This window comes from Hetaerina americana, unplaced genomic scaffold (genome assembly GCF_022747635.1).
Source record: "Hetaerina americana unplaced genomic scaffold, ioHetAmer1.1.p SCAF_37, whole genome shotgun sequence".
NCBI classification, from domain to species: domain Eukaryota; kingdom Metazoa; phylum Arthropoda; class Insecta; order Odonata; family Calopterygidae; genus Hetaerina; species Hetaerina americana.
The window spans coordinates 2,805,280-2,830,795 of NW_027286952.1; the positions used below are offsets into that span (position 1 = coordinate 2,805,280).

The following is a 25,516-nucleotide window of genomic DNA, read 5'->3' on the forward strand; positions in this document are numbered from 1 at the left end:
CCGTGGTGCTTGTTCATATGCTTTTTCATGTCAGCAGAGGAATGACATTTTACACCCCGAGAAATGGTCACACTACAATACTGGCACATATATTTCTCATTACTGTCATATAATTTGACGGTATTTCCAAACTTCACTTTTCATTTTTAGCGTAAATATATTTTAACGCCAATTGTAAAAGCACAAGAGCTATTATCGCCGGTCCACACGTGCATATCATGCTTATCACGATTCTTTTGTTTTTTTAACTGGTGGCGATCGTATGTTAAAAATGTATTTATGATAAAATGCTTTCTTTTTGCTAAAAATACTATTTTCTACGTAATTACTCTATTTTTATATCAATTGAATTATCATTTATAAAATGTACTTGATTGCTCTTTCAGGAAAGTTACTCGAGCGCGAATTATAACAACATACCATTTCAATGTTCTTGTATGATTTCATTGACTAGAAAAATGAATAACATTTCATCATGGTTATAATAAAAAATACAAAATATGACAACGCTAACCAACTATATGTATCGTTATAGAGGTTTGCCAATGAGTATAAACAAGGTTTGAATAAAAATTATAAGAAAAGCTTTCGGAAAAAATAGATATATTGCTACAATGCCTCAAAATTCTTCCAAGTACATGCTCTACGTGTGGTCACAATTTTGTCAGTGGCTTTTCCTCGGCCGTCCAAAGACCTTCGGAAGGATGAGTTTAGCGCTGATCTTCCCATCACCAAATTTCCCGAAATATTGGTGTGCACTGTCATCTTATTGATTCCAATACGATCTGTGATCGTGCGTAGACTTAACAACTGACGGTCTGAATTCAGCACTTCACGCACACGTTTCACGTGATCGTCGGTTCTTGACGTCGACGGCCATCCAGAGCGGGACTAGTCTTCCACACTACTCTCTCGGCCATCTTTTAAGAGCTTGTGCCACTCAAAAACTTCAGTTTGTGACATTCTTTCACCCTTGAACAGTTGGCGAATCATGATCAACGTCTCCGAACCCGATTTCCCCAGTCCACACACAAAATTTGATGTAGTATCGCTGCTCAATCGTTTGTTTCACTTTGCGTTTGAACCGAGTCACTCGACAGGAAACACAATATAGCCCGAACGAACGCACGCCGGCGATTGGCAATTGGCACGTATTGAACTTCAAATCCCCCACCACCGAGCCTGTGCGGTGCGAGCGCGCTGCGACGTACGGTCACTTCAGGAACAAATTGTTCCCGATACTTTTTATATACACCTTGTATTGCCGCTATCACCAAACTTCAAGAGTAATTTTTACGGTAAATCGTAATTCATTCGAGGTAAAGGACTACTCTTTTTCCACAACAGCTTTATTCAAGGAATTCGACTACTCTAAAACATATGATGACGTGTACACATCATTGATATGATTCCTCTTAATGTAAAAATATCCATTCGGGCCAAGGTTGGGGCCGATCGCGAAATTTGCCAACGGACGCCATCCGGACTGAACCAAGGGTTGACGACGAGTCGTGCTGTGGGGTGCACCAAGGAAATAGGCCCTCCGTGAAGCCATACGCGAAAGCACGTGGCTTTCGGCGGCGAAAATGGGCAAAGCGGGCTCTCGCCGGAAGTCGAAAATGAAGATGTCACCCACACTCTTCTCTTGACGACCTTCGCAAAGGAAGAGCCGGGCGCCGAATGTGGGCAGAGAGTGCCGAAGAACCAAAAGGGATCGCCGTCAAAGGAACTGATCCCACGCACCATGGGATGGAGTTCCACTCCGTGTGTGTGCTTGGACGCCCCTGCAAGAAGGAAGCCGGAATGCGCATCGCTCACCGCCTCGGCAGACTGTGGCGCCAGTTGGAATCGACTCGTGCGTGAGTCATCCCACCGGAGTTCAACCTTTTGGTCTTCTGTTAGGGAAAACGAACCGGTGAAATAAATGGAGTGCTCCCTATCAACTCAACTTGTTCTTATATACCTCTTTCTCTACGCTACCGTTCCTACCGTGATTGCATCAGAAGTTCGCTGTTTTTTTGCGTCAGTTACATTTGTAGCACGCGAGATGGAACTCTTCTAATCCGCAGGCGAGCAGGGAAGTGAAACTATGGACGTTCCGAGATAAAGAAAACAAGGATATCGTTGGGACGAGGTTCAGATGCCCATGGTTGACAAGTACTGGCGCCATATAAAGGAGGCGTACTCTGATACCCGATGATATTGCTAGGGCACCAAACGAAATATTGGTTTGGGATGCCACGTCTGTCAAACCTACCCTTCTATCAAACCCTCTGTTCCATTCCAATTTTTGTGATTTCTTTGAAGTTTTTCAAGGGATCATTTCAGTTCATCAGATCATTTATTGTTTTGATAATAATGTAATAGATGCAAAGAAATAATTAGATGTCGGGCAAAACCCCTCCCATATTATGCGACTAGTCAGTCGTTGAAATCATCAGGTGATTCAACCGTAAGGATCACCGGCAAAATCGGCTCTGTTGCAGGCACAGATTTGTGCCTTTGAAGTTATCTTCAGCATAGTGTACCAATTGTATTCAATTACACACTTCGATTACCATGTGTATTTGCACACCTTTTGTGCGATGGTACTTTAAGATTACGTTATACTTGGTGCTCCAAAAGATATACAGGCCTTGTTGCTTTCATTGCTTCGAGCTTTTGATCTATTCCGAGAGACTTTTGGTGAACTCACGAATGAGGTTTACTGGCCTCCTTCTAGCGTAAAGGAAAACAGATTTTCTTTTAATCGTCATCGAGAGTAACATTCTCTTTCCATGCAGTGGTATGTACTCCCATCTTGAACCACTGTCCTTCTCTCTTCCCCACCCTCCTGAATTTCGTGTCATCTGCGGCAATGCCAGAGGGCGGAGAATCTGAGAGTTACCAGAAGAACAAGGCGAAGAGGGTGAGGACCACGTTCACGGAGGAGCAGCTGCAGGTTCTTCAGGCCAACTTCCAGCTGGACTCGAACCCAGACGGCCAGGACTTGGAGAGGATCGCACAGATCACGGGCCTTAGCAAGCGGGTCACTCAGGTGTGGTTCCAGAACTCGAGGGCACGGCAGAAGAAGCACCTGCACACGGGGAAACTGAAGAGCCAGAGTGAGTAACACGTGATACAGTCCATGCGGTACATACCCCATACTTCTAGACTCTGAATTCGCGACAACTTCTCTTGCAGTGGAAATGTTGCGTCCAACTTCCATCGTCATTCTGCTGTCGCTAAAATACAATTTTGGATTTGCTGCAACACCACACTCTCCTCCTCCACTCGCCTTGGTCAACCCATTCCTTTCTCAATGAAAATATTGCTCAGGGAATAACTTTCGCGCTTCTTAGATAATTGTGAATACAAGCTTTTTTTTAGGCGTTCTGAAAAGAAAATTAAAATGAACGGAGGAGTTTTAAAGAGAATACCTTTCTATATGTTGCATTCATTTTGGTATCTTCCTTAGTTCCAAATACGTATGTATATTTGTTTACTTATTACCATAAACCGGTGCAATAAACTTAGCAACACATTTTTTGAACATAGAGAGAAAAATACTTTTTTATTTAAATTTATTAAACTTTTTAAAACCATTTGAAACAGGGTTTGATATTTTATGCTGACAACGAATATTTTCCAGGCCCCTTAACAAGGGAAAGCTTTCAGCTTTCTGATGCTAATAAGTAATATTGGTTCCAATGCAACAATTTCAGAATGTAAAATGTAAATATAAAATGAATTGGATGTAAAAATCATTCGCCTTCAGAGTTTCAGAGTTTTTAAAATCATTCGCCTTAACCAGCATAGGAACCCGGATCCTTCGACGTCCGACCGAGTGGTTTAGCCAGTTAATGTCATTATTTAATAGGACGCTTCGATAGCTTAGCTGGCTAAAGGACTCGATCGAAAATCAAGGGACCCAGGTTCGAATGCTGGTTAAGGCGAATGATTTTTAAAACTCTGAAATTGTTGCATTGAAATGCACGTTAGCGGATGACTCCGTTTAAAGTTACTGTTGCGGCATCTACTGCGGTTTCTTGGAAGTAATATTGGCTTATCTTCGGCAATTGGAAGAGCTTGTGATATGTTTGATAAAATAAAATTCTAAGTAACATGAGCCAAATAAACAAGTGAATTGTAAAAAATATAATAATTGACCACACAATAGAGTACTTTTGTGCATGCAATTAAGCCATGTCTAAGCACACCATAAGATCAATAGTAAGGGGGACAAAGTAAAGACCATGTTGTAAGAAGAATGTATGGAAAACATAAGAGGAGAAAGATAGTGAAGCTTCTTCCGGTAAGTAACAAAGTTTTAGAAAATAGACAGTTGAGTGACCCAGTGGACTTGTTGATTTTTGAGGTTTACATGCCTACATCAGCAATGGATGTTGATATCAGATGTCTTAGCAGATAGAGGCAGTCAATGTAGAAAATGGGAAAGGACATTTGAGAACAGCAATGATGGAAGATTGGAATAGTATAAGAATGACGGGGAAGGAAATAGAGAGATATACAGTTGGAAAATATGGACTTAGAAAGAGAAATGAAAGAAGAGGAAAAATGATAGACTTTTGAAAACATTTGGACCTTTAGATAACTAATAAATGGTTCAGCAAACACTTAGAAAGGTGGAAGGCTTCTGTGAGTATGTAATAGATTTTATTATAGTGAAAAAAAGGTTCAAAAATAGTGCCAAGATGACTAAAACCTTTCCAGATGTGGGCATTGACACATCTCGTAATGTACTCATAGGTTGATGCACAAAAAAGGCTGAAGCATGTCAAAAAAGAACAGCAGATAAAGAAATGGGATTTTGAAAAGTCAAATAATGAAAGTTCTTGGAAAGATAATGCTAAAAAAATGTCAAGAGAAACTTGACAATTGAAAGCAGGCTACAAATATACTTAGTAGAATAGTATTAGAGGAATTGAATGACATTTGAAACACAATGCTGAAGGCTTTAGAGGAAGAAGCTGGAGATGTAAAAATGAAAGGAATAAGACATAATGTAAAAAAAAAGATTATGTTAGATACAATGGAGGACCATAGAAAATGGAAAAAATTACTTTTTTGAAAATGGAATGAAACAGTGCAGAAAACATAGCAATGAATCAAGGAGGTTGATTGATGAGTCTAGAAATGGGAAGAGAGAGATGTACTCAGAGACAGAGTAATGAGGTAGAAGAACTGGAGAAGTGAGGAAAAATCGGAAGAAATGTACAGAATAGTCAGGAATCTGAGAATGAGAGAACCAAAGAAGATAAGCAAACAGTGAATATAAAATGAAGGTGCAAAGATGAAGTTGTGATTGGAAGAGAGCAGGAAAGAATGGATGACCTGAATAAAGGAACTATATTGATTCACATGCTGATACTTCAAGGCTGTTGCTGGAAGATGAGTGTGATAATGATGAGGAGAATAGAGGACCAGAGATAATGATGATAAGAGAAAGTTAGAAGTCACAGACAAATGAAAGAAGATGCTCAGGACCAAGTGTGATGGAGGATATTGAGTTTAACCTTGTTGTGTTACAGTTTCACTTGAGAGAGAAGAATACTAATTGGTCCAGTTTCAAACCCCACTAATGGCAAAGATGTAATTGCTCTCCCAATCCATATTTGAGTGCTTCAGAAGGGTGCTTTGAGTGTAGCCTTCCATCCAATGAAAGGAGGTGCGTACCCTATTATACCTATCATTAAGACTCAACACCAGACGGAAGATACTTGCTGATGATTCATGCTAGCATCATAAACATCTCCTTTGGCAGTTTTTATTTGTGATATCCTAATAATTGTGGGATGGCTTCCATTAGATCAGAGATATAGTCAGCTACCTGATGTGCCACATTTTTCTTCAATTTTCACAGTGTTCTAGGTAACTGAAGGACGAATAATGTGCAGCTGTCTCAGGATTCTGTGTTCCAGTGACACCTTTTTTAATGCAGGTGACACTCAGAAACATTTCAGTCCAGCATACTCCATTCTGACACTTTGACTTGACACCACCCGAATGGTCATTATTTCTCATGATGAGATAGGTTGCACCCGGCTCAGATGTCTGTCTGCCCCATCCACGTCGCCTGAAATTCCATAGCCTATCGATAGCCTCCCCTAAAAATTTTACTGATTTGGTAGGGAAAATCCATTGACAGACCACTGGCTCTTCTGGACTTCTTCCCTGTGCCACCAGATAAGAACATTAGGTGGGATTTTATTGCATTGTACCGCAATTTTCATAGCTGGAACCATCCCCCAAGGTGCATCCAGTGCTTCTGCAGATGTTTGATTGAGGTCTCTTTGACGTTTAGCCATAGCCCATGGGTGAGCTAGGGGTCACCAGAATATACAAGACATTCCACCCCATCAAGGCTGTAATCCATGGGAAGGGATTAGTTGTAATGCCATGTAATTAATTTTCAATGTATTTTTAACATCTTAAAATGGACACTGTCATAGCTTCTCTTATCTTTTACTTTGTGCATATTTTGGATATCTGTGACTAAAAGTAGCTTGGCCTGGTCTCCATTAAAGTAGCTCTAAGTTGGTCAATATTATTACATGTTTTGAAATTTTTTAATGATGGATCAGCAGTTGTGGGAACCTGAGCCTTCATGAAAAGAGTGGTCATTTTTAATTAGTTTTCATTTCCAGGTATTGCTCCCATTAGAGCAACAAAACTTCAAGTACCTTTATGAAGTGGCAGATTATCCAGAATGTGTATTGTTCAATATGTTGACCTTTTCTGGAAGGAATAAAGTCACTGTTTGAGGCCAGGAGTAACAACTTGTCTAGTGCCCTTTCTCAAAGAAATAAATATGAAAGGAATAAAGTAAAACCAGTCAATATGAAATGGGCACAAGTTATGAGTAGGTAAGATATTATCAGGAGGGTATGAGAGGGCAAAGCGGGTTTGCAGCCTTTCACAGTATTTTTAATTATAGAGCAGTAGAATTCCATCAAAGAAAAGGAAAATCTGGTAATCAGAACGTTATGCATCAAGGAAGGGAGATTGTATAGGATTACATATGCTGTAACCATGGAGTTAGTTTTTCAGATTTTCTGATAAAGTCAAAAGATTTCCCCTCATTTAGTTTTCATTATAACTTACAATATCCTTCTATTTTTATTCCACATCAGACATCGCAGATTTAAATCTACATTTTTGAAACAGTAAACTATCTCTTTTCCTCCACTCTTGGTCTTTGAGGGATCTAATTTGCTTTCATCACATCCTGCAGTACACATCACATGAAATGTAATGCTGAGGAAGAATGTTCTACTACATTCTAACCATTCAACCGGAGATAAAAATACTCCACACCCATGTCCATCTCTATTTGAGATGACCACACAGTTCATCATCAGTCATTGATCAGGAATCTCATTCTACACATGCTCAATAAACTTGTAAGTAGCTTGATCCACCTTTTTAGCATTCACCTTTCTCTTACTTTTAATTCTGTGAATTCTATTTTACTCTCAATGCTTTGAAATTTCAGCTTCCGTTATGAGGTTTTTTATTTAATATCCTTCCTTTGTGAAAAATTTCAGCCAATTCTGTCCATGAATTTCCATTCTTGCTCACCAGAACCACTTTTGCTCCTTCCTTAAGACTCAGAGCATATTTGTTCTTGCCTTCACTCAATTCACTCCTCCCACTGAGCATGCCAACACTTTGAATACAACCAAAACATTATGAAAAGGGAAACAGCAGGGACAACAGAATTCTTATTTATCTGAGATGTGGTGTTCTAAAGTTTTCATGTGATTTTAAAATATGCACATGTTGTCAGAGAACTTTTTCTGAATTTACTTGAGCAGTTTAACTAGTGAGAAAACCAGATAACAGAGAATTTTGAATCATTTACTTTCACAAGAGGCTAAGCCAAAAATGTTTCACTCTCTGTTGATTTATAGAAACTTATTTTCTTTCCCTAACTTCTTCCATGCTACTCTATCCTTGCATGCATGTTTATTCTCTTCTGCACTCACACAGTGTTTTCTGCATATCCTTCTGTTCCTCGTCAGACATCAGATGCAAATTCAACTACACCATCTAATGTTCTTGGGCTGTCTAATTCCTGGACCTTAACTTATGTGAGGATCTTGATTGAACCACTTACATCAGTCAATCATCTTTCCAACAAACTCAGGGCAGGTAATTGCATGGTAATCACAAGAGTGAGTTCAAATAACCTCCATTTACACCTTAAAAGTGTATTTCTATGCTGGATTACTCACATCTGTCATAGAATGTGGTATAGTCTTCTGGGGATAATTCAAGGGCTATCTAGAGTATTCTCATTGCAAAAAAAATGAATTAAAGCCATACTTGGGTATCCATTTGGTATCTAGTTAGCCCATTATGTGATCATCTTACAATCTTTCCTCTCCCTTGCATATATACATCTACACTGCTCTGATTTTATAAAAAAATTACCGTCCCTGATAAATACTACTGTCCATGATTCCTTTAGGCCCAGTGTTGTGTGTTCTGACAAATGGCTGGTGTAGGTCATTGCAGGTCCTTGTATAGTGACTACAGAAATCGTTATTGGACCTGTACTGAGAAATATTACCCTTTGCATGCAAGATTATATATATATATATATATATATATATATATATATATATATGTATGTATATATATATATATATATATATATATATATATATATATATATATATATATGTATGTATATATATATATATATATATATATATATATATGTATATATATATATATATTAATATATATGTATATATATATATCCCCACATGGGGAGAGGAACCTCAGAAGAGGATACAAGAATACAATACTATAATTAACCATTATTAATGGAGAGAAGGATCTCTAAATTTACAGAATATCTAATATTTCTTATGAGGAAGCATAGGGAACTTATCTGTCTACATAATTTCAAAATACCTTCCTCCCATGACATGTTTCTATGCAGGACAACTCCTAGGAATTGACACTGAAATTTTGTGGAATGCTTACACCTGCTGCATCTACTGAGATTTCAGAGGAAACTTTATTTTTATTACTTTTCAATAAGGCTATGCAGAGCTCTCTGTAAGTATGCCCTCTTAGTCAGCTGTGGGTACTGCCTTATTTGTGTGTAGAAGGATATTTAAATACTTTTTATAAGTTGCCATAAAATCTGCCTTTTCCAGTAATGAGTAACTTCCTCCCAAAGTGCAACAATTTATTAAATAAACCAATGACTGCAGGATATGCTTTCTTTTAAGAATAATTCTCAGGATAAATAGAAATTGGCCCTCGCATCCAAACATCATGAGCAGATAAGTTGTCAAGGGACCGTTAGCGCTGGCCCTCACAAGGCCTTTGCATATGTCAATGCATCCTGCGCAGGTGCTCTCACCCACAGTTCCTTCCTTCATGGCAACCCGAGGCTCTCTACCACTCTCAGTAGGTTGGGGCAGAATGGGAATTTTTGGATCAGCCATGCACAATTAAGAAATATTTCCCGGAGTAAAATCTAATAATATAAAAATGTTCACCTTCATCTCAAGATTGCTGTTACTGAGTTTGTGTAAAGACCTTTAAACCTTTAAAATGAAGTCAGCCACAAGTCATTGGGCATGGAAGTAGTGGCTGAGTGACTGCAGGTCTATCAGCGAGATGATCACTGAAAACAGTCTGCATTGCTTATAAATAAATATATATATATATATACATATATATACTATATATATATATATATATATATATATATATATATATATATATATATATATATATATATATATATATATATATATATACACACACACACACACACACGAGGGTCATCCGGAAAGTAGTACCCGTTCGTGAAATAAAGACACAAAAGTAAATATTAACAAACATAAAAAATTTTATTTGAAAGAGGATACTTTAAACTACTTCTCAACATAATCTCCAAGCAAATTAAGGCATTTGTCATAACGTGTGACAAGTTTCTGTATTCCTGCTGCATAGTCCTTCGCCGCCAGCTCATTGAGATACGCGAGGGACCCATCTTGCACAAATTTTTGCATAATGCAGATGGTGTTTAACAATTTCATGAACAATTGTTCGAGAAACATTGGGAAAATGCTCACAGATGTCATCAATTGTGACGCGCCGATCGTTCCTCACGAATTCGTCAACTGAGCTCACCAGTTGGTCTGTAATGACAGACGGTCTCCCCGAACGCTCATCGTCGTGTGTGTTCCCCCTCCCCATGTTGAAGTTGCGACACCACCGCCGAACAGACGACTCGTCCATTACATTGTCTCCATACACCTCCTTTAATTGGCGATGAATATCACATGGGCGAACGTTTCTTGCATTGAGGAATTTAATCACTGCCCTCACTTCACAACTGGCGGCGTTCTCAATTTTTTTAAACATTGTAAACAATCACAGAAACAACACAGGCAATGCTAGCGTCACGCAACTTGGCTCAGAGAAGGCAGACAAGCCACTGAAGCTATCTGACCTCGTCCAGCGGCTACTCGCGTCGTCAGCACTTCATGCGGCACGAACGGGTACTACTTTCCGGATGACCCTCGTATATATAAACACGTATACATATATAGGTCGCGGTATTCCAGGTGGTAGAGCATTGGACTGCTGACCAGAGGTACCCAGGGTCAATTCCTGGGCAAGGCACTCTGGGCACCTGCAGCTCCACCCAAGCTAAAGTGACTTTTCGGGTACCAGGTCTTCTTGGGAAACCATAACCGGCACAGGAAAAGGAACTGGCCCCCCTACCCTGATGTGTGAATTTTCACACGCCGTATAGGGCTTAGTACTGGGTGATCTCTTCCATCACCTACTAAACCGACCTTCGGGTTGATTACAGTGTTTATGGTTTATATGGTTATATGGTTGGGGAGAGGAAAGGGAGAGGGAAGGGGTGGAATTGACACAAAATCGGAAAATAGAACAACATGCTCACCGCAACTATTGCAACATACGAGACTCATGCCTCCCTTACTCTCTCTCTATCCGCGGTCACCGCATTTGCAACCATCCCGAATCCCTTAACAAATACCTTAACAACCTTCACCACTCCCTCCTCCAACGAGGATACCCTGATTCTCTCCTCCATAAAAAAATACTTAAACATTCCTACACCCCCAAGCCTGCCTCAACCACAGACTCTCAGCCTCTCTCAATCTGTACTACCTACTTCCCAGGCATTCAGTCTCTCAAATTCATTTTCAAAGACCTATTCCCCATCCTCAAAAATCACAACACTTCCTCCAACCTTCTTCCCAATTGCCCCTCTGTCACCTTCAAACGTCCCGCCAACCTAGCAGATATCCTCAAATCCACCAGGCCACTCTCAAAATCCCGTCACACCCCCAGAGCCATACCCACTCCATGTCATCGAGCAAGATGCAAAACCTGCCCTATTTTCACCACTCCACCCCACTCCATCCCACCATTTAACTCTCTCCTGCCCTTCCCCTATTCCTCTTGCACTTCCAAGAATGTTGTTTATCTTCTTACCTGTAAACTCTGCCCGTCCTTTTACATAGGCCAATGTTCCACACCACTTAACATTAGGATTAATAACCACCGTGCCTCGTGCAATCCCTCCTCCCCGTCCACGGGTCTCCCCATCCCTAAACATGCTTCCCATCATAATACCCCTTTCAACCAGTGTTACAATGTTTCCGTCCTAGCGTCCCTTCCCACATCCAATAACCCTATAGAATTAAAAACTCTTGAAATGGCATTCATTTACATCTGTATGGCCTATCAGCATACGGGCCTCAATGTCGTTCACTGATGGGAGTGGCCTAAAATTGTTACTTTGTGGAAGCAAAGCATATCGGGGGGTGGACACTGTGTTTTTCCGAATGAGTTTTGGTGTACGTGGCCTTTGTTTTGACTTGCGAGGTCTTTATCAATACTTTGAAGGTGAAGCATGAGTCTCGTATGTTGCAATAGTTGCGGTGAGCATGTTGTTCTATTTTCCGATTTTGTGTCAATTCCACCCCTTCCCTCTCCCTTTCCTCTCCCCAACCATTCCTTTCACCCCTCCTTTGCCTCCCATTCTCCCCTTCCCCTGGCCCCCTTCCCTTTCTCTCGCACCCCTCACCTCAACAATTCCAGCAGTCATTACATCTATATCTTCAGATGAAGACGAATTGTTTCCGTCGAAATATCAAGAAAATACGTGTGAGTGTTCTTGTTTGAGTGTTCGAGTGTGTATTGTACTATTCGGCACTTCCGTGTTACGTCTACGAAAGCATATATATATATATATATATATATATATATATATATATATATATATATATATATATATATAAACCATAAACACTGTAATCAACCCGAAGGTCGGTTTAGTAGGTGATGGTAGAGATCACCCAGTACTAAGCCCTATACGGCGTGTGAAAATTCACACATCAGGGTAGGGGGGCCAGTTCCTTTTCCTGTGCCGGTTATGGTTTCCCAAGAAGACCTGGTACCCGAAAAGTCACTTTAGCTTGGGTGGAGCTGCAGGTGCCCAGAGTGCCTTGCCAGGGAATCGAACCCAGGACCCACTGGTCAGCAGTCCAACGCTCTACCCACTGGACTATCGCGACCCATATATATATATATATGGGAAATACATTTATTTTCAGAAAAAAATTGTGCTCTAATGCAGACCTTGGAAATATTTTTGGGTCAATTTTATAAAAATAGCACTTATATTCAGGGCAATTGAATATGCCTCAAATTATTGATGCATACATGATTTAATTTTTATTTTTCCAGTATCTGTACTTTAGTTACCAAGTGTCCCTTTTTCCTGTCCTTCTCCCTTGATGCCCCAACTCTAAAAATCCAAGAATAACCATGTCCCAACTGGCCTGAGTGTGTAGTATCGATTGTTCCAACCACTGATGTCACACTCTGGGGTGTTCCTTTGGCAGTTCACCACGCATCAGCACCCATCCCAAGAGGCGACACGGACTCCTCCCCGTTCGGGAGGCACATCAACCTCCACCTCACCTACTCCTTCCAGTCACCACCCTCTCTCAGTCAGCAACCCGTCAGCGTGTCAGCGGTCCCACTCGCAGGAGGAGCCGGCAGCAACAACAACAACAAAGTGGCCGTCGTGTCCGCCTCAGCCCCCTCTCCTGTCACTCCCACGACCAATGCCTTGTTCCCATCACACACGCATGGTTGGTATATCTTCTAATGTCTGCATGCTCATCTTATGATGCTTAATTTCAGGGTTCAGGGTTATTTTATCACTCAAAGATCTGGCGCTATTTAGGGGTGACACTCCTAACCTAGTAAACCTGTAACTCCTCATGATATCCCCCAAGGAGAGAGGTAGTGATAACTATGAGAGTTTACTTGTCTTCTGCACTCCCAACCAAATTCTATAATTGACACAAAGCACCTTCCATTATTCCTTGAAGCTCTATGTGGAGCTGTAATTAGGACCCCCAAGCGTTCAATAGCTACTGTCTATCTTTAAAGATTTCTCCAATGAGGTTTGGAAATTAACTAATTTTTTCCTTTATATTTCAGTTTTCTTATTTTTAGAGAATGAAAGCAATGGCATAAATTAATACCACATGATATTTCTTGCGTAGAATCATTTCCCTCTGCTTGTGGTTTCTTTTGTTTCCACAGCTGCTCTGTTTGACTGAATGCCCGTCGACCCTGTTTTGTTTTATTGTAAAAGTGAAAAAGGAAGTAGGGAAAACATGGACATAGAACTACAATCTGTTTAGAATGTTAGTGGTTTTAAAATTTGTCTGCAGGCTATATCTTAAATGGATATTGAATATAGGGGTTCAACTTAAATACTATGAAAACATATTTTTTTAGGAAATCTGACTCTTGCCCTAGTATGTACCTTGTCCAGTCATGCAGAATAAGTACTTTAAGCCCTTCCAATGAATAAATTTAATTTGAGTTCACTAAACTCCAGTCAAAAAGCTTATAAATTACTGCCTACTTAAGACTCAATGTGAAAACTAGAATATACATTTCATCCTCATCCAATCATCCATATGCTAAGTTGCATGCAAAGATGGATGGGAACTGAAGAAACAATGCTGATATATAGCTGCTCTCTGCCATAAAATGTCATTATAGCTTGAGTGTTCATGCATAATTTCCATTTCCATAGTCCCTGTTATTGGTAAAATTTTTGAAGCTATAATAAAAGATCAAATATGTAATTTTTTGAGTCAAACTATCTCTTTTCCAAATCTTAGTATGGCTTTCGATCAGGGAAATTTACAATTTTGGCAGTAGAGAGCATAGTTGCAGAGCAGAGCAGAATTATGTCATTAATGCATTTGAAGAGAAGGAATCAGTCTCTGTGACACTATGTGATCTTAGTAAGGCTTTTGACTGTGTTAATCATTCAATATTACAATCAAAGCTAGAATATTATGGTGTTAAGGTTGTTGCACTGAAACTAATGAAGTCATATTTGGATGAATGCCACCAATTGGTTTAACTTGATTGCGGTCGATCTGCAGCTCTTAAAGTAAAATGTGGTATACCACAGGGCTATGTGCTTGGCCCAGTACTTTTCATCATCATGATTAATGATTTGCTGTGTAATATGAAACCTAAATCTGTTTTATATGCTGATGACACTACTTTTGCACTAAAATGTCGTGACTTATGCTACATGATTTGATAAATGTCTTTATCCTCTGAAAGCAATTGAAATTTAATTTAAAGTGATAAGCCACTTAAAGTTTTATAATTTATACATACATACATCAATTTCAGGCACATTAAAAAAATGGGTGGCCAAAATTGTAATGCGATAGACATGCAATTATTCCATTTGACAGAATTTAATTGAAAAAATAAAATAGTCACATTTCCAGGCATAATCCATTTCTTGTCTGGTAAAGAAACACTTCAAAGATTTTGCATCATCGTGCTTTCCATGTGCATCTCATATTTTCCTTTGATAAATACAGAAATTTCATTTTTAATATAGTGTAAGAGAACATTTAAATGGCCTAACAATCAGTTCAGCCATTGGAATATCTTATTCATTAGTGAAAAAGAAGTGTTTTTCAAAAGAATTTATGCAAAAAAAAGCATCTGCGGGAAGCCCTGCTTTTATGCTTTAATTTGAAGAAATCGGCTGCCGAAGCGCATCGAATGCTTGTTAAGGCCCATGGCGACAGTGTTTTATCAGAAACAACATGCAGAGATTAGCTTCGTCAGTTTAAAGACGGCCATTTTGACCTAAGCAATAAGGAGTGAGAAAATCAGCCTAGAAAGGTTGAGGATCATCAATTGCAGGCTATTTTGGAACAAGATGAAACATAATTGCAAAAAATGCTTGTTGACCTATTGGGTGTTACTCAACCAGCCATTTCCATGCACCTACGTGCCATGGGAAAGATTCAAAAGTTCAGAAAATGGGTATAGTAAATGCTATATTCTTGCAATACCATTTTGCAATGGATACCACTTAATGTATCGCATTTGCAATGGCATACCACTTAACGTAAAGAAGTGAAATGAAGCAGGTACTGATCAATCTGCCAGTTTGTAGTCTCTTGCATAGTGAATTTGTGTATATTCATAAGTGGATGCAAGCAAATGGTTAATTTGTGGCTGTGAGTTGTGTTGCAAAGGTAACCCTGCAAGTTCTCCTATTATTGTAAAATATCTGAGGTTTTTTATTTGAATACAAATATTGCTGAGAACTAAACTCTCATTTGGTAATTACGTGGGGATCAGAATGGTGCAGTGGCAAATGCACTGACTTCCCTCCAAGAGGGCCTGGATTTGAATCCTGGAGATGAAAGATCTTTTTCAATAGTATCCCAATCCCTGCTTGGGGTGGTGCTTCGTGGAGAGAACTTCGAGTGAGTACAACGTCCGTCGGATGGGATTTTAAACTCCAGATCCCTTCGTGCCTTTCGTTAAGAGTAGGCCAATGCCCATTCCGGATTTCTCTCCACCCTTCCCTTCCACCTTTCCCATCCATCCCTAATGGCAAAAATGACCTCAGCTGTCGGTCGCCAGCCCTAAAAACTACTACTACTCGATAATCATGTGACCCCGACCCCGAATTGCTTTGAGAGTGGCAGCATCTCCTTTGGATAGCATGGAGCACAAGGAATTGTTGTTTGATGAAATGGACAAAAGGAATCAGCACCCCAGCTATGTGTCATATTACTGAGTGTAAGCAGGCCAGTGAACCAAGCAACATCTACCATGCTGAAGCTACCATCAGTGACACCCTTTCATCTTCACTTGGTGTTGATCTTTCTGATAAAATTGTATGCTCTATTTGGGAAAATTAACACTAGGAATGGATCATTCCGTTAATCTAGTTATTAGAATCTCCAGCTATTACTATGACATTTATTATGTGAAAGAAGCCTAGTCTAGTGATTTATCTTAGAATGTAGCCCCAACAAAACACTCATGGGCTATCAAAATGCTGTTTCTTGACCAGACCTCAGGATTTTTTCCTGGCCACGAATTAGTCTGAATCGAGTGTCCATTCCTGCCATCCAAGCATTTCCACCTTGTAATGAACTTTATGCAGACCTTGTTCTGACTTAACTTTGCCAGAAAATACGCACACAGCAACTACCACTCTACATTTGGCTGGTGCTATTCCCATTAAGAGTATTCCCCTCAAAAAACAAAGAACTTGACTGTAGTATGACCCCACCGCAAGTGAAACAATTTTGTGTTTAGCAAGAGTCTTAGAATCGAATACCTCTGAAGATAACTTGACAGAGTCTGATACCATGTTCATCGTATGAGTCCACCAATAGTTGAGTGCAGTGACATTCTCAAATATTTTATAAGCAAAATTCACGCAACAATCTTATCTGCATATGACTATACAATGTAGGACATAACCACCTCCTTTAATGTTAAAGTAAATGCATTGCTAGCTTGAAATTGACCTTGACAACGTGGAACTTGGCTGTCCAGTGTACAAGCAAGAAGATTGGATGGATGGTCCACCAAACAAGTCCTCTGTGCAAAAGCAGCTCCCAGCAATAGTAGATTTTGGTCTCCCCTCCACCCAATGCATGAACTTGGTGAAATCTCATTCCACGAGTGATGGTGCCCTTGCTCAGTCCTCCTATTAGCAAACTGCCCATTGAGCCATCCCCATCCATATCCTCTCATCCCATTGAACAGGGTGCCTGCTTGCCATCTCTAGTCAGCACCATTTTCCTTGATACCCCTGACCTTGGCCTTATGCCCATGGCTTCCAGATGATGGAGGAAACACCAATGGCCCAAGGCCTACTGCTGGTGTCATCACAAAAGGAAAAGCAAACATAACTACATGGACTGAATTTAATATATGTACCTCAATATCCAGTCAATTCAAATAAGACTTGTGAGCTAAAACTTGTTGTAAAAAAACTCAAGTGGGACATGCTTTTTCCAACTGAACATTGGCTAAAAGAAAGTAAAATCTAAGCTTTTAAGCTTCATGGACTGAATTTAATTTCTCATGTCTGTCATGCCCAAGTGAAGTGATAAAGTGTTATTATTGAAATTTTGTAGACCTAATTTTCATATCTTTTACCAGGGTGTCACTGTCAAAGATAATGTATTCATATGGCTGTCCTTAGGATAAACAGTTTGTCATTTGCAATTTGCTGTCTTTACCATTTACCTAGCAGTAACTTTCCAGACTTTAAATTTTATTTTATTTTTAAGGCATTTGATTCATGCCATGCCTTTAATAATGTGTAAAGGTTTTCGGTATTCCTTGATGATTGGTGATTCATATATTGACCAACTGAGTGAAAACTCACCTGGGAGGGTTGATCTTGTCAACTTGTTGAGCTCATTTGGACTCAACATTTCAAATGACATGCCATCCAAAGTCACTACAGGCACATCCACAACACTTGACTTAATAATTTTTTACTGGTCTCTTAATTACACCCAATTGCATACAATTCTCCATGGCCATCTATCATTTCATCTTAGAATTAATTTCCCTTTTAAACCCACCGTTGTTAAAGGCATACAGGTAAATGTATGCTTAAAAGCATATAATACCACTGGTATAATTGTATATTAAAGTTTTGGGAATTTTTGGAACGTACAGTCAATCCTAATCTTTAGCTTTTTTATGTATCTCCTTTTAATTTGCATTAATCTAGCCTTACGTTAAACTTAAAGATTCTTATTCTCTGGAAGATATCTTGAGGTCTTTAATTATGAAATAGATATGTTTAAAGAATAGGTGACAGAAATGTAAATTACAAGTTAAGTAACATATCCCCCTGAATGGAGTACAGCCTTATTTTACAAAACACTATTGGAACTAAAAGTTAAGAAAAACTTAATTTTTGGTGTTGTATGCCTGGTGTGTAATTATCTCCTTCCACACATTCTATTGATGGTTTTTGGGTACCAGTAGGTAGATTTTTCTGTGAATAATGAACACTGAATTAAAAAATATGAGCTGATGCACTTTAAAAGTTATCTCTTTAACAAATAAGTCGAGACCATCAAATTATGCGACAACTTACCGGGGAAAAAGTATACATCCATGCATGAAAATCCACACACACACATGTCCCTGTCTCTCTTTGGCAATTACCATTTATGAATTGACCAATGGAATGAAAATATATTATTATTGGCATGTAGCCCTTTCACCTATTGTCTGCCTTCTGAATAAACCCAACAACATACAACATACTACTTAAATATGCATTACAATAAGATGATGGAACCAAAAAACCAAGGTGAGCCAAAGATGATATCAATGGATGTGGGTGTACTAGTAAAGTAGTACTAGTATATCGAGAAATTGTCAGTTTGTGTTAGAAAGCGGTTGAATTTGGTAATAATGTATACTTTTGCTGCCGATAATCAAAATGTAAGAAGCCTGAAAATGAAAATAGCTGATTTTAGAGTTTTTGGAAGCTGAATGTTCCTCTTTTAAATGTTTGCCAAATATCCTCACTGATACAATTAATTTTAAAACTGCTTCATACAAAAAACTTTCTTGGCTATGTTTATTTCCCATCTTCACTGACTTTGACAATCATTTTGAGTAGATTAGTAATTACTCATGACTATTCCCAGGCTCATGTTTATTCATTTTTGGGGAATAAAATCTTAGTGGAAGCATGCTATCATCCAATTTGATTGAGATTATTTGCCAGCTTGTTGTACACCCAATAGTAGTGTTGTAACTGGATCACTGGATTGCTTTTCTTGGGTTTGTCTCAACGCAATTCAAAAATGGATGGGTGCAATTTTTGGGGAGGAGTGTTTCAGAAGAGGTGGGCTTTTGGCGACCTCTTGGATTCCCTCTGGATGAACATGTTTTTATTACAACATTTTTCTCAAAATTTCTTATCGTAGTAGTGCTATAAAGTAAGATCTGTGGTATATCTGAATCTTTAATGCAAGCTACAGTATTATAACAAGGGTGGAGTGCATTAAAAATTTCTTCACCAAACCTAAATTATTTGCACTCCTCTAACAAGCTTACAATCTGGCATAAAATAACTTCTATGAAAGGAAAGGCAGTTGTGAATTGAGTCCAAGAAGTGACATCCCTCAAAGGTAGGAAATCGAAAATGTTACCTTTCATCTCTCACATGTGGCCATGGGCCTCAACTTCCCCCTTGTATTTTGCTGCATGTGACTGACAGCACAAGCTACTACAATGCAGCTTGTATGTAATTATTAAAATGATTCACTCCAAGTATTTCTTTGCTGAGTTAGGTTAATGGAATATTATTATTTTAAATAAATTTGCTGTAGATACTTTTGAAGCATAACTTGGTATGTTGCCTAGTTTGTGGTGTTTTTACCACAAATCTCCCCATTGTTTTGTTGATTTTAAATATGTAATTGATTGATTTTCTCTGCTTTCAATATTATGCACTGTTTTTTCGTGCAAATAATATGATGATCATTTAGTCCAAATCTTCTTTAGCCCATGATTAAGGTGGCACCTTATTAAACACCTAATAAACTTTTATTGAAGGACAATGAAAAATGAAAGACACATATAATTTTTCTGAGCCAAGCTTCAAATAAAATATGTGTTTTAATAGGCATCTACAAGTGAACGTGGTTACCTCTATCCAGTATTTCCTCTACCATATGTGCGTGGTACATTGTATTTTTGGCGAGAAAAGTTAAATAAAGGCTTAGAGTAGAAATATGTACTCATTATTATTTATTGGTGCTCTTATAAGTTATCTTGTCCAATAGGTAGCTGCCCGCATTAATTGCATCTAGTTTCATAAGTTCTTCAAAAATCCAATCTTCAAGTTCTCTGTGGATAGCTTGTCCCCTGACATTTGCTGGATAGAAGTATATGCATAGTTTCAGATGATAATGAATAGCTTTGATGGCAGCCTCGGTAATTGAGGGTAGATCATTGCTTAGATTATTTTGAATGATTTTACATCTCATGTGGGTGCTTTAAATGTCATTAATTATTGCCACAACCATAAAAGTGGGGATTGTGCATAAATATTGACCTTGAATAAAATACTCTAAAAGGTCAGCTCACTGATTATGCATAGTTTAAAGTGGCTGTTCTTGATACATATGGGAAAATAAATTGATACATGTTAACCAATACCCACATAATTTTAAATGATCTTACAATCGATTTGGTGAAATTCTGTTTGTTTTCATTAAGGGCCTGCTCTATGCTGGGAACATAACCGCTGTTAAAGGTGTTCAATGTGTGCTATTGGAAACCTTGATGTGACACCAGTGACTGGAAGAAAATATTTGAGAAAGATTGAGACAAATTAGGTGGCCATAGTTCCCCCCTTTGTTTTGGCTCTGTGTGGACCATATTTGCTGCCTCAATGAACATGCAAGAAGTGAGTCCTGGACTGCAGGAGAAGGCAGACTTGGGAAAGGTAGAGTTTGCATTTCAAAGGTTCTTCATGTGTTGCCCACACTGTAAACTCCATTATGAGAAAAGGCAAACTTGCCATGTTTGAAGCCTTTTTGAGCACATGGTGGCTAAGTTTCTTTTAGCCATTCGTTACTGTGATGTCATCACTGGTAAGGAAAAACAGCAACAAATTTGGCAGCCTCATAGGAATAGTCCCTTGAATGGTCACAAAACATTCAAGCTGGGCATGAGGATTGTAGAAAAAATAAAATGTTCCCTATTATATGAAGCCATTACTCCTTATTTTTGTGGCAAGCCAACTGAGAAAAGTCTAGGAATCACCTTGCATTGATGACAAGTTGGAAAATGTGACGGTTCCAGCCACTGCAATTCCACATGAAAATCTGAGAAACCGTCCCCAGAATCATGGCAAAGCTGAATGATTTTACTGAGTAATATTTTCCATCATTCACTTCTGAGAGATGGCAGCAAATTTTGATGGCATGCTGAAGTACCTTCAGATTCTTCAGCTAAGAGAAATTTTTTATAGGGAGTGTTTGTAAATACATGAAACGTATTGAAAGCATCCACAAATATTAAATTCTAAAGCATTGAATAGATAATGGGATGAGGAATACATATTTTATTCAATAGCTCCAATAGTAAGTAATTATTGAGAGGGACCTAAAGATCAAAAGATTTTCTTTCAGGCATTGAGTAAATACAATTTGTAACTCTTTCATTAATATTTCTTGAAATAAAAAAGCCATTGGTTAGTTCAGGGCCAGAATTTCTCACGCAAAGGACAGTGCCAAAAAGATGAAAGCAGTGAATTCATATTTATGGGATCATTTCCCCGCTTCACCTTGTCTTGAGAAGTACAGGTAGGGGCCATCATTTCTAAATACACTCCAAGAGGGCCTTGATGATAGCATTTACTGCGCTGCCCAGGAAAGGGAGGGGAGCATTTGGCAACAGACAGCTGAATGAGCAGTCTCTGGAAGTTGTTTCAGCTATTCCCTTGTGTGTGTATGTGTGTGTGTGTCTTTTCCTGCTGTGAGCTTGTTAAACATATGCAATCACATTCCTCAGGCCACAAACATAATGTATAGGTTTCACTAGAAAAAAATTTACATCATATTAATTTAAGAAGAAGATTCCAATAAAGTATTATTTTTCTATTGAGTAAAACTAGTAAAAAAACTTGAAACATTTTATCACACTAATAACTCAAGTTTTGAGGCACCAACAGTGCTTTACTTATCCCTTGACGCACTTATAAAACCAGAACAGTAATTAAATTAAGTGATCATTCATGCATTACATTTTTCTTTTTTCTTCTAATGGGACAAAAGTTAGATTTATAAATAATCATGACATTGTCAATGCTTTCATTTGAAAGGCCTATTAGTGCACAGTACTTGACTGACTGATTGTATCCTAACTCAACTGCAATCTTTTCTTTTCTCTTTCATTATTCAAGTATCAATGGATTCATCGATTGAGCAGACAACTCAAGATTCACTAATGTCATGTATGCCAGGAGAGGTGTGACCAAATTACCCACAGCCACATGACATTAGCGAAAGACTATAAAATCAGGAGCAGCTGAGGTGGACCGTAGTGCACAGAAATGTGATTGGAATCTTTTTTCTCCAGTGAAGTGAGAGACAATATATAGATATGATGCAAGGATGAGTGATCCTGGAGAGGCTTAATGGAGTGCTTGTTTGACAAAAAATCACTTGACCATTAACAGACTCAAAATGAAAGTGGAGAATATAGGTTAATGGCATTTGATTGGCATACCATTTTCGTGATATCTTCTGGGATAGAGGGGAAACTGTTGTTTGCAATATTAGGATGTATTAAATTGTGCTTTAAATTATTCCTCAAATATTATTATAGGTTATTTGTGTACATAACTGATTGATTTGCTTATGTCATGGTTATGAATTAGGAATATTTTGTGTTAACAATATATCCTGCCAATAAAGTTGCAGTTCTATTTAAAATAATTCTACTTCTTTTAATGAAAATGCTCACTATGTGAATGCTCTGCGTTTGTCACAGTTTTCATCTGACATAATGACTACATCTACAGGTTCTGTCCCAAAGAAAAGTAAGATAAACCTGGGAAAAAAATTTATTACAGATCAAAGTACATATTATTAAAATTCTTAAAAATAGCATGCTAACATCCTGACCCTAATGCATCAATCAGAATTAAGCATGACTCTCACTTTTGCACATTTTCATTACACATGTCGTTGATGGATGGTCAAGGCATTCTTCGTCGTCAACCTCTTCTCTACCCTCCTGGAACATCTTATGCCAGCAGAAAAACATTCCTGGGAACATTGCCTCATCTCCGTAAGAATTCTTAACCAATAGTCATAGTCTCCTAACCCAATTTTCTGAGTTTAACACCAAATTTCAACACGTATTGTTGTTCCTTGGAACATCATGGCATCATGAATTTGTGTCATGACTCTCGAACAAGGGCCCAGTCTAGCAACAATCCGCACACTGTAACTGACATGGGTCACATTGCTTACCTAAGACCTCCCACCACAAATTGCCCCACTCCAGCTGACCGTATTAATGGGAAAAAATCGTTCAACTTATTCTTGGGAAAGACCCTGTATTTTAAAAAATAAGTGCTGTCTGAGGAAGCATTTTATCCAAAACATTTAAGCTCTGAAGACTCTCCAGAATTGATACAAAAAGGGCATGTGTACAATGATTGGAAAGAGCTGAAAATTACATTATATCCTATATACCAGAAATATTTCTCAACCTCTTCGAAAATTTCTCATGTGTACTTACTCAAATAAAACAAATGCTGAATTTTATTATTTTGCGACTTGACTGCAGCTCCTTCTTCAATGTTATTGTGAATAAGAAAACATTTGTTGGCCCATTAGTATTACCATTAATATGGTAGCCATCAGCAGTTGTGGAGTTGGGAGTTTTTTTTTTCATTTTTCAGATATATCATCCTATGCTCAATCACAATCCAGTGAGAGAAAATTATGGAGAGAAATGATGTTGAATTGACATATTTTGATGACTAAAAAAAAAGCTGTATGCTACCCGGTCGTAAATTAAAAAAAAAATATTTTTATCAAGTGGAAAAGTGCTACGATCAGTTATTCATTATGTTCGACTTCCACCACATCACACCTGAAGCTACTCAATTTATGAATTGTGGAAGTTGTTCTAGTGCCTCATCACAATTGGGAGTCAATCTCATACGTGTACTCCCTCAGAATCACTATAATATATCTTTTATCCTTTAATAATTTTAATTTAATCAGAGTTTGAGGCCATTAAAGAGGTGGAAAAGACAGTGAGATTAAGAGGCCAACCACATATGTTGATGTTTCAAACCCCTAGACTCAGAAGCATTGCCTTGTATTGATATTTTTGAAGTGGGTTTATTGCACCCCTCTAGCCGTGCATCTGAGCAAAATTTTACACCAACCAACCCACGCTGGAGCCACCCAGACATTTTCAGATTGGCACAAACGGTTACTCATGTAATCTGCGATGAAAAGATTGCTTGCATCAAGAATGACTGCTGCTCGCCATAGGTCTGCATTATTATTGATTCCTCGTGAGACCAACGTCTGCCTTCACTCAACATGAAAACAGGAGTTACAATTAATTACCAGAGGTGCTGCAGTCCTCTCATCAGTCATAAAATACATATGAGTGATTGCATTTTCTTTAATTAGATACAACGGGAATGTTAATGATGGTACATAACAAAGTTACATTTTAAAAACATAAAATTTCACGTAATATATGCTGTAAAAGTCATTTCTTATTTAAACTAGGCATAACTTGGTGCTTTCTACATTGGTTTGTTGAAAAATTAGTTAATGTATGGAGAGCGTGAGGTCACTCAATGAAGAATATGAATAATTTTTATTTGAATACTTATTATTTATGAAACTTAAATTAATATTAAAGTGGATAAGTAAAAAAAAAAGTAAAGAGCAATAATTTCCAAAATATTTTTTTCAAATGGCATGACTCACTATTCTCCTCTAAATAATTGACTGCAGACTCATATTCATCCACGTTAACTGAAGACAACACCCTCAGCTCCTTGCCAGAAGATTTTCGATGGTTACAAAATGAGAAAATGATCAAATTTGCTGGTCCATCTCTGCCGCACACCTTCAAGCAGGACACAGCACAAAACAACTAATGGATCTCCAATGGATATCCAGCATCAGTATTCCACTCAACGGGGATCAAGATGGTGTGGAGGCTATCTGCACTGGCTTCCCACCCAGAGGGCCTGGGTCCAATCCCAGTGGTGTTGAATATATTTCAGTGGTATCTCAATCCCTACTTGAGGTGCTTTGTGGGAGGCACTTTAAGTGAGTGTGCCATCCATCGGATGACACATTAAGCCATTGAATCCTTCGCACCTTTCTTTAAACATAGGCTAATGCCAACGCTGGGGTTTCTTTCCACCCTTCATCCTTTCCTGTCCATCCCTAATGGTGCAAATGACCTCAGCTGTTGGTCGCCTCCCCTAAATACTACTACTGTGCCAATGAGCATTGACTAAAGCAATGCCTTTTTGATATTTCTGATTACCGAGGGCAAAAACATGCTCTCAAATTATGGCAGAGTACTCTGAATGAAG

The 25,516-nt window shown here is 38.5% G+C and overlaps 1 protein-coding gene across 1 annotated transcript in view; it reads left to right on the forward strand.

Annotated features, from left to right (window-relative positions):
* Awh (LIM/homeobox protein arrowhead) overlaps nt 1-22,707 on the forward strand; it is a 37,653-nt gene extending 14,946 nt beyond the window's left edge. Inside the window, exons 4-6 of the mRNA XM_071589350.1 lie at nt 2,784-3,104; nt 12,918-13,169; nt 22,334-22,707. Coding sequence (XP_071445451.1) covers nt 2,784-3,104; nt 12,918-13,169; nt 22,334-22,404 — 644 coding nt within the window. The 3' untranslated portion in view covers nt 22,405-22,707. The remainder of the gene's footprint in view (nt 1-2,783; nt 3,105-12,917; nt 13,170-22,333) is intronic.
* Nucleotides 22,708-25,516: the final 2,809 nt, after the last annotated feature.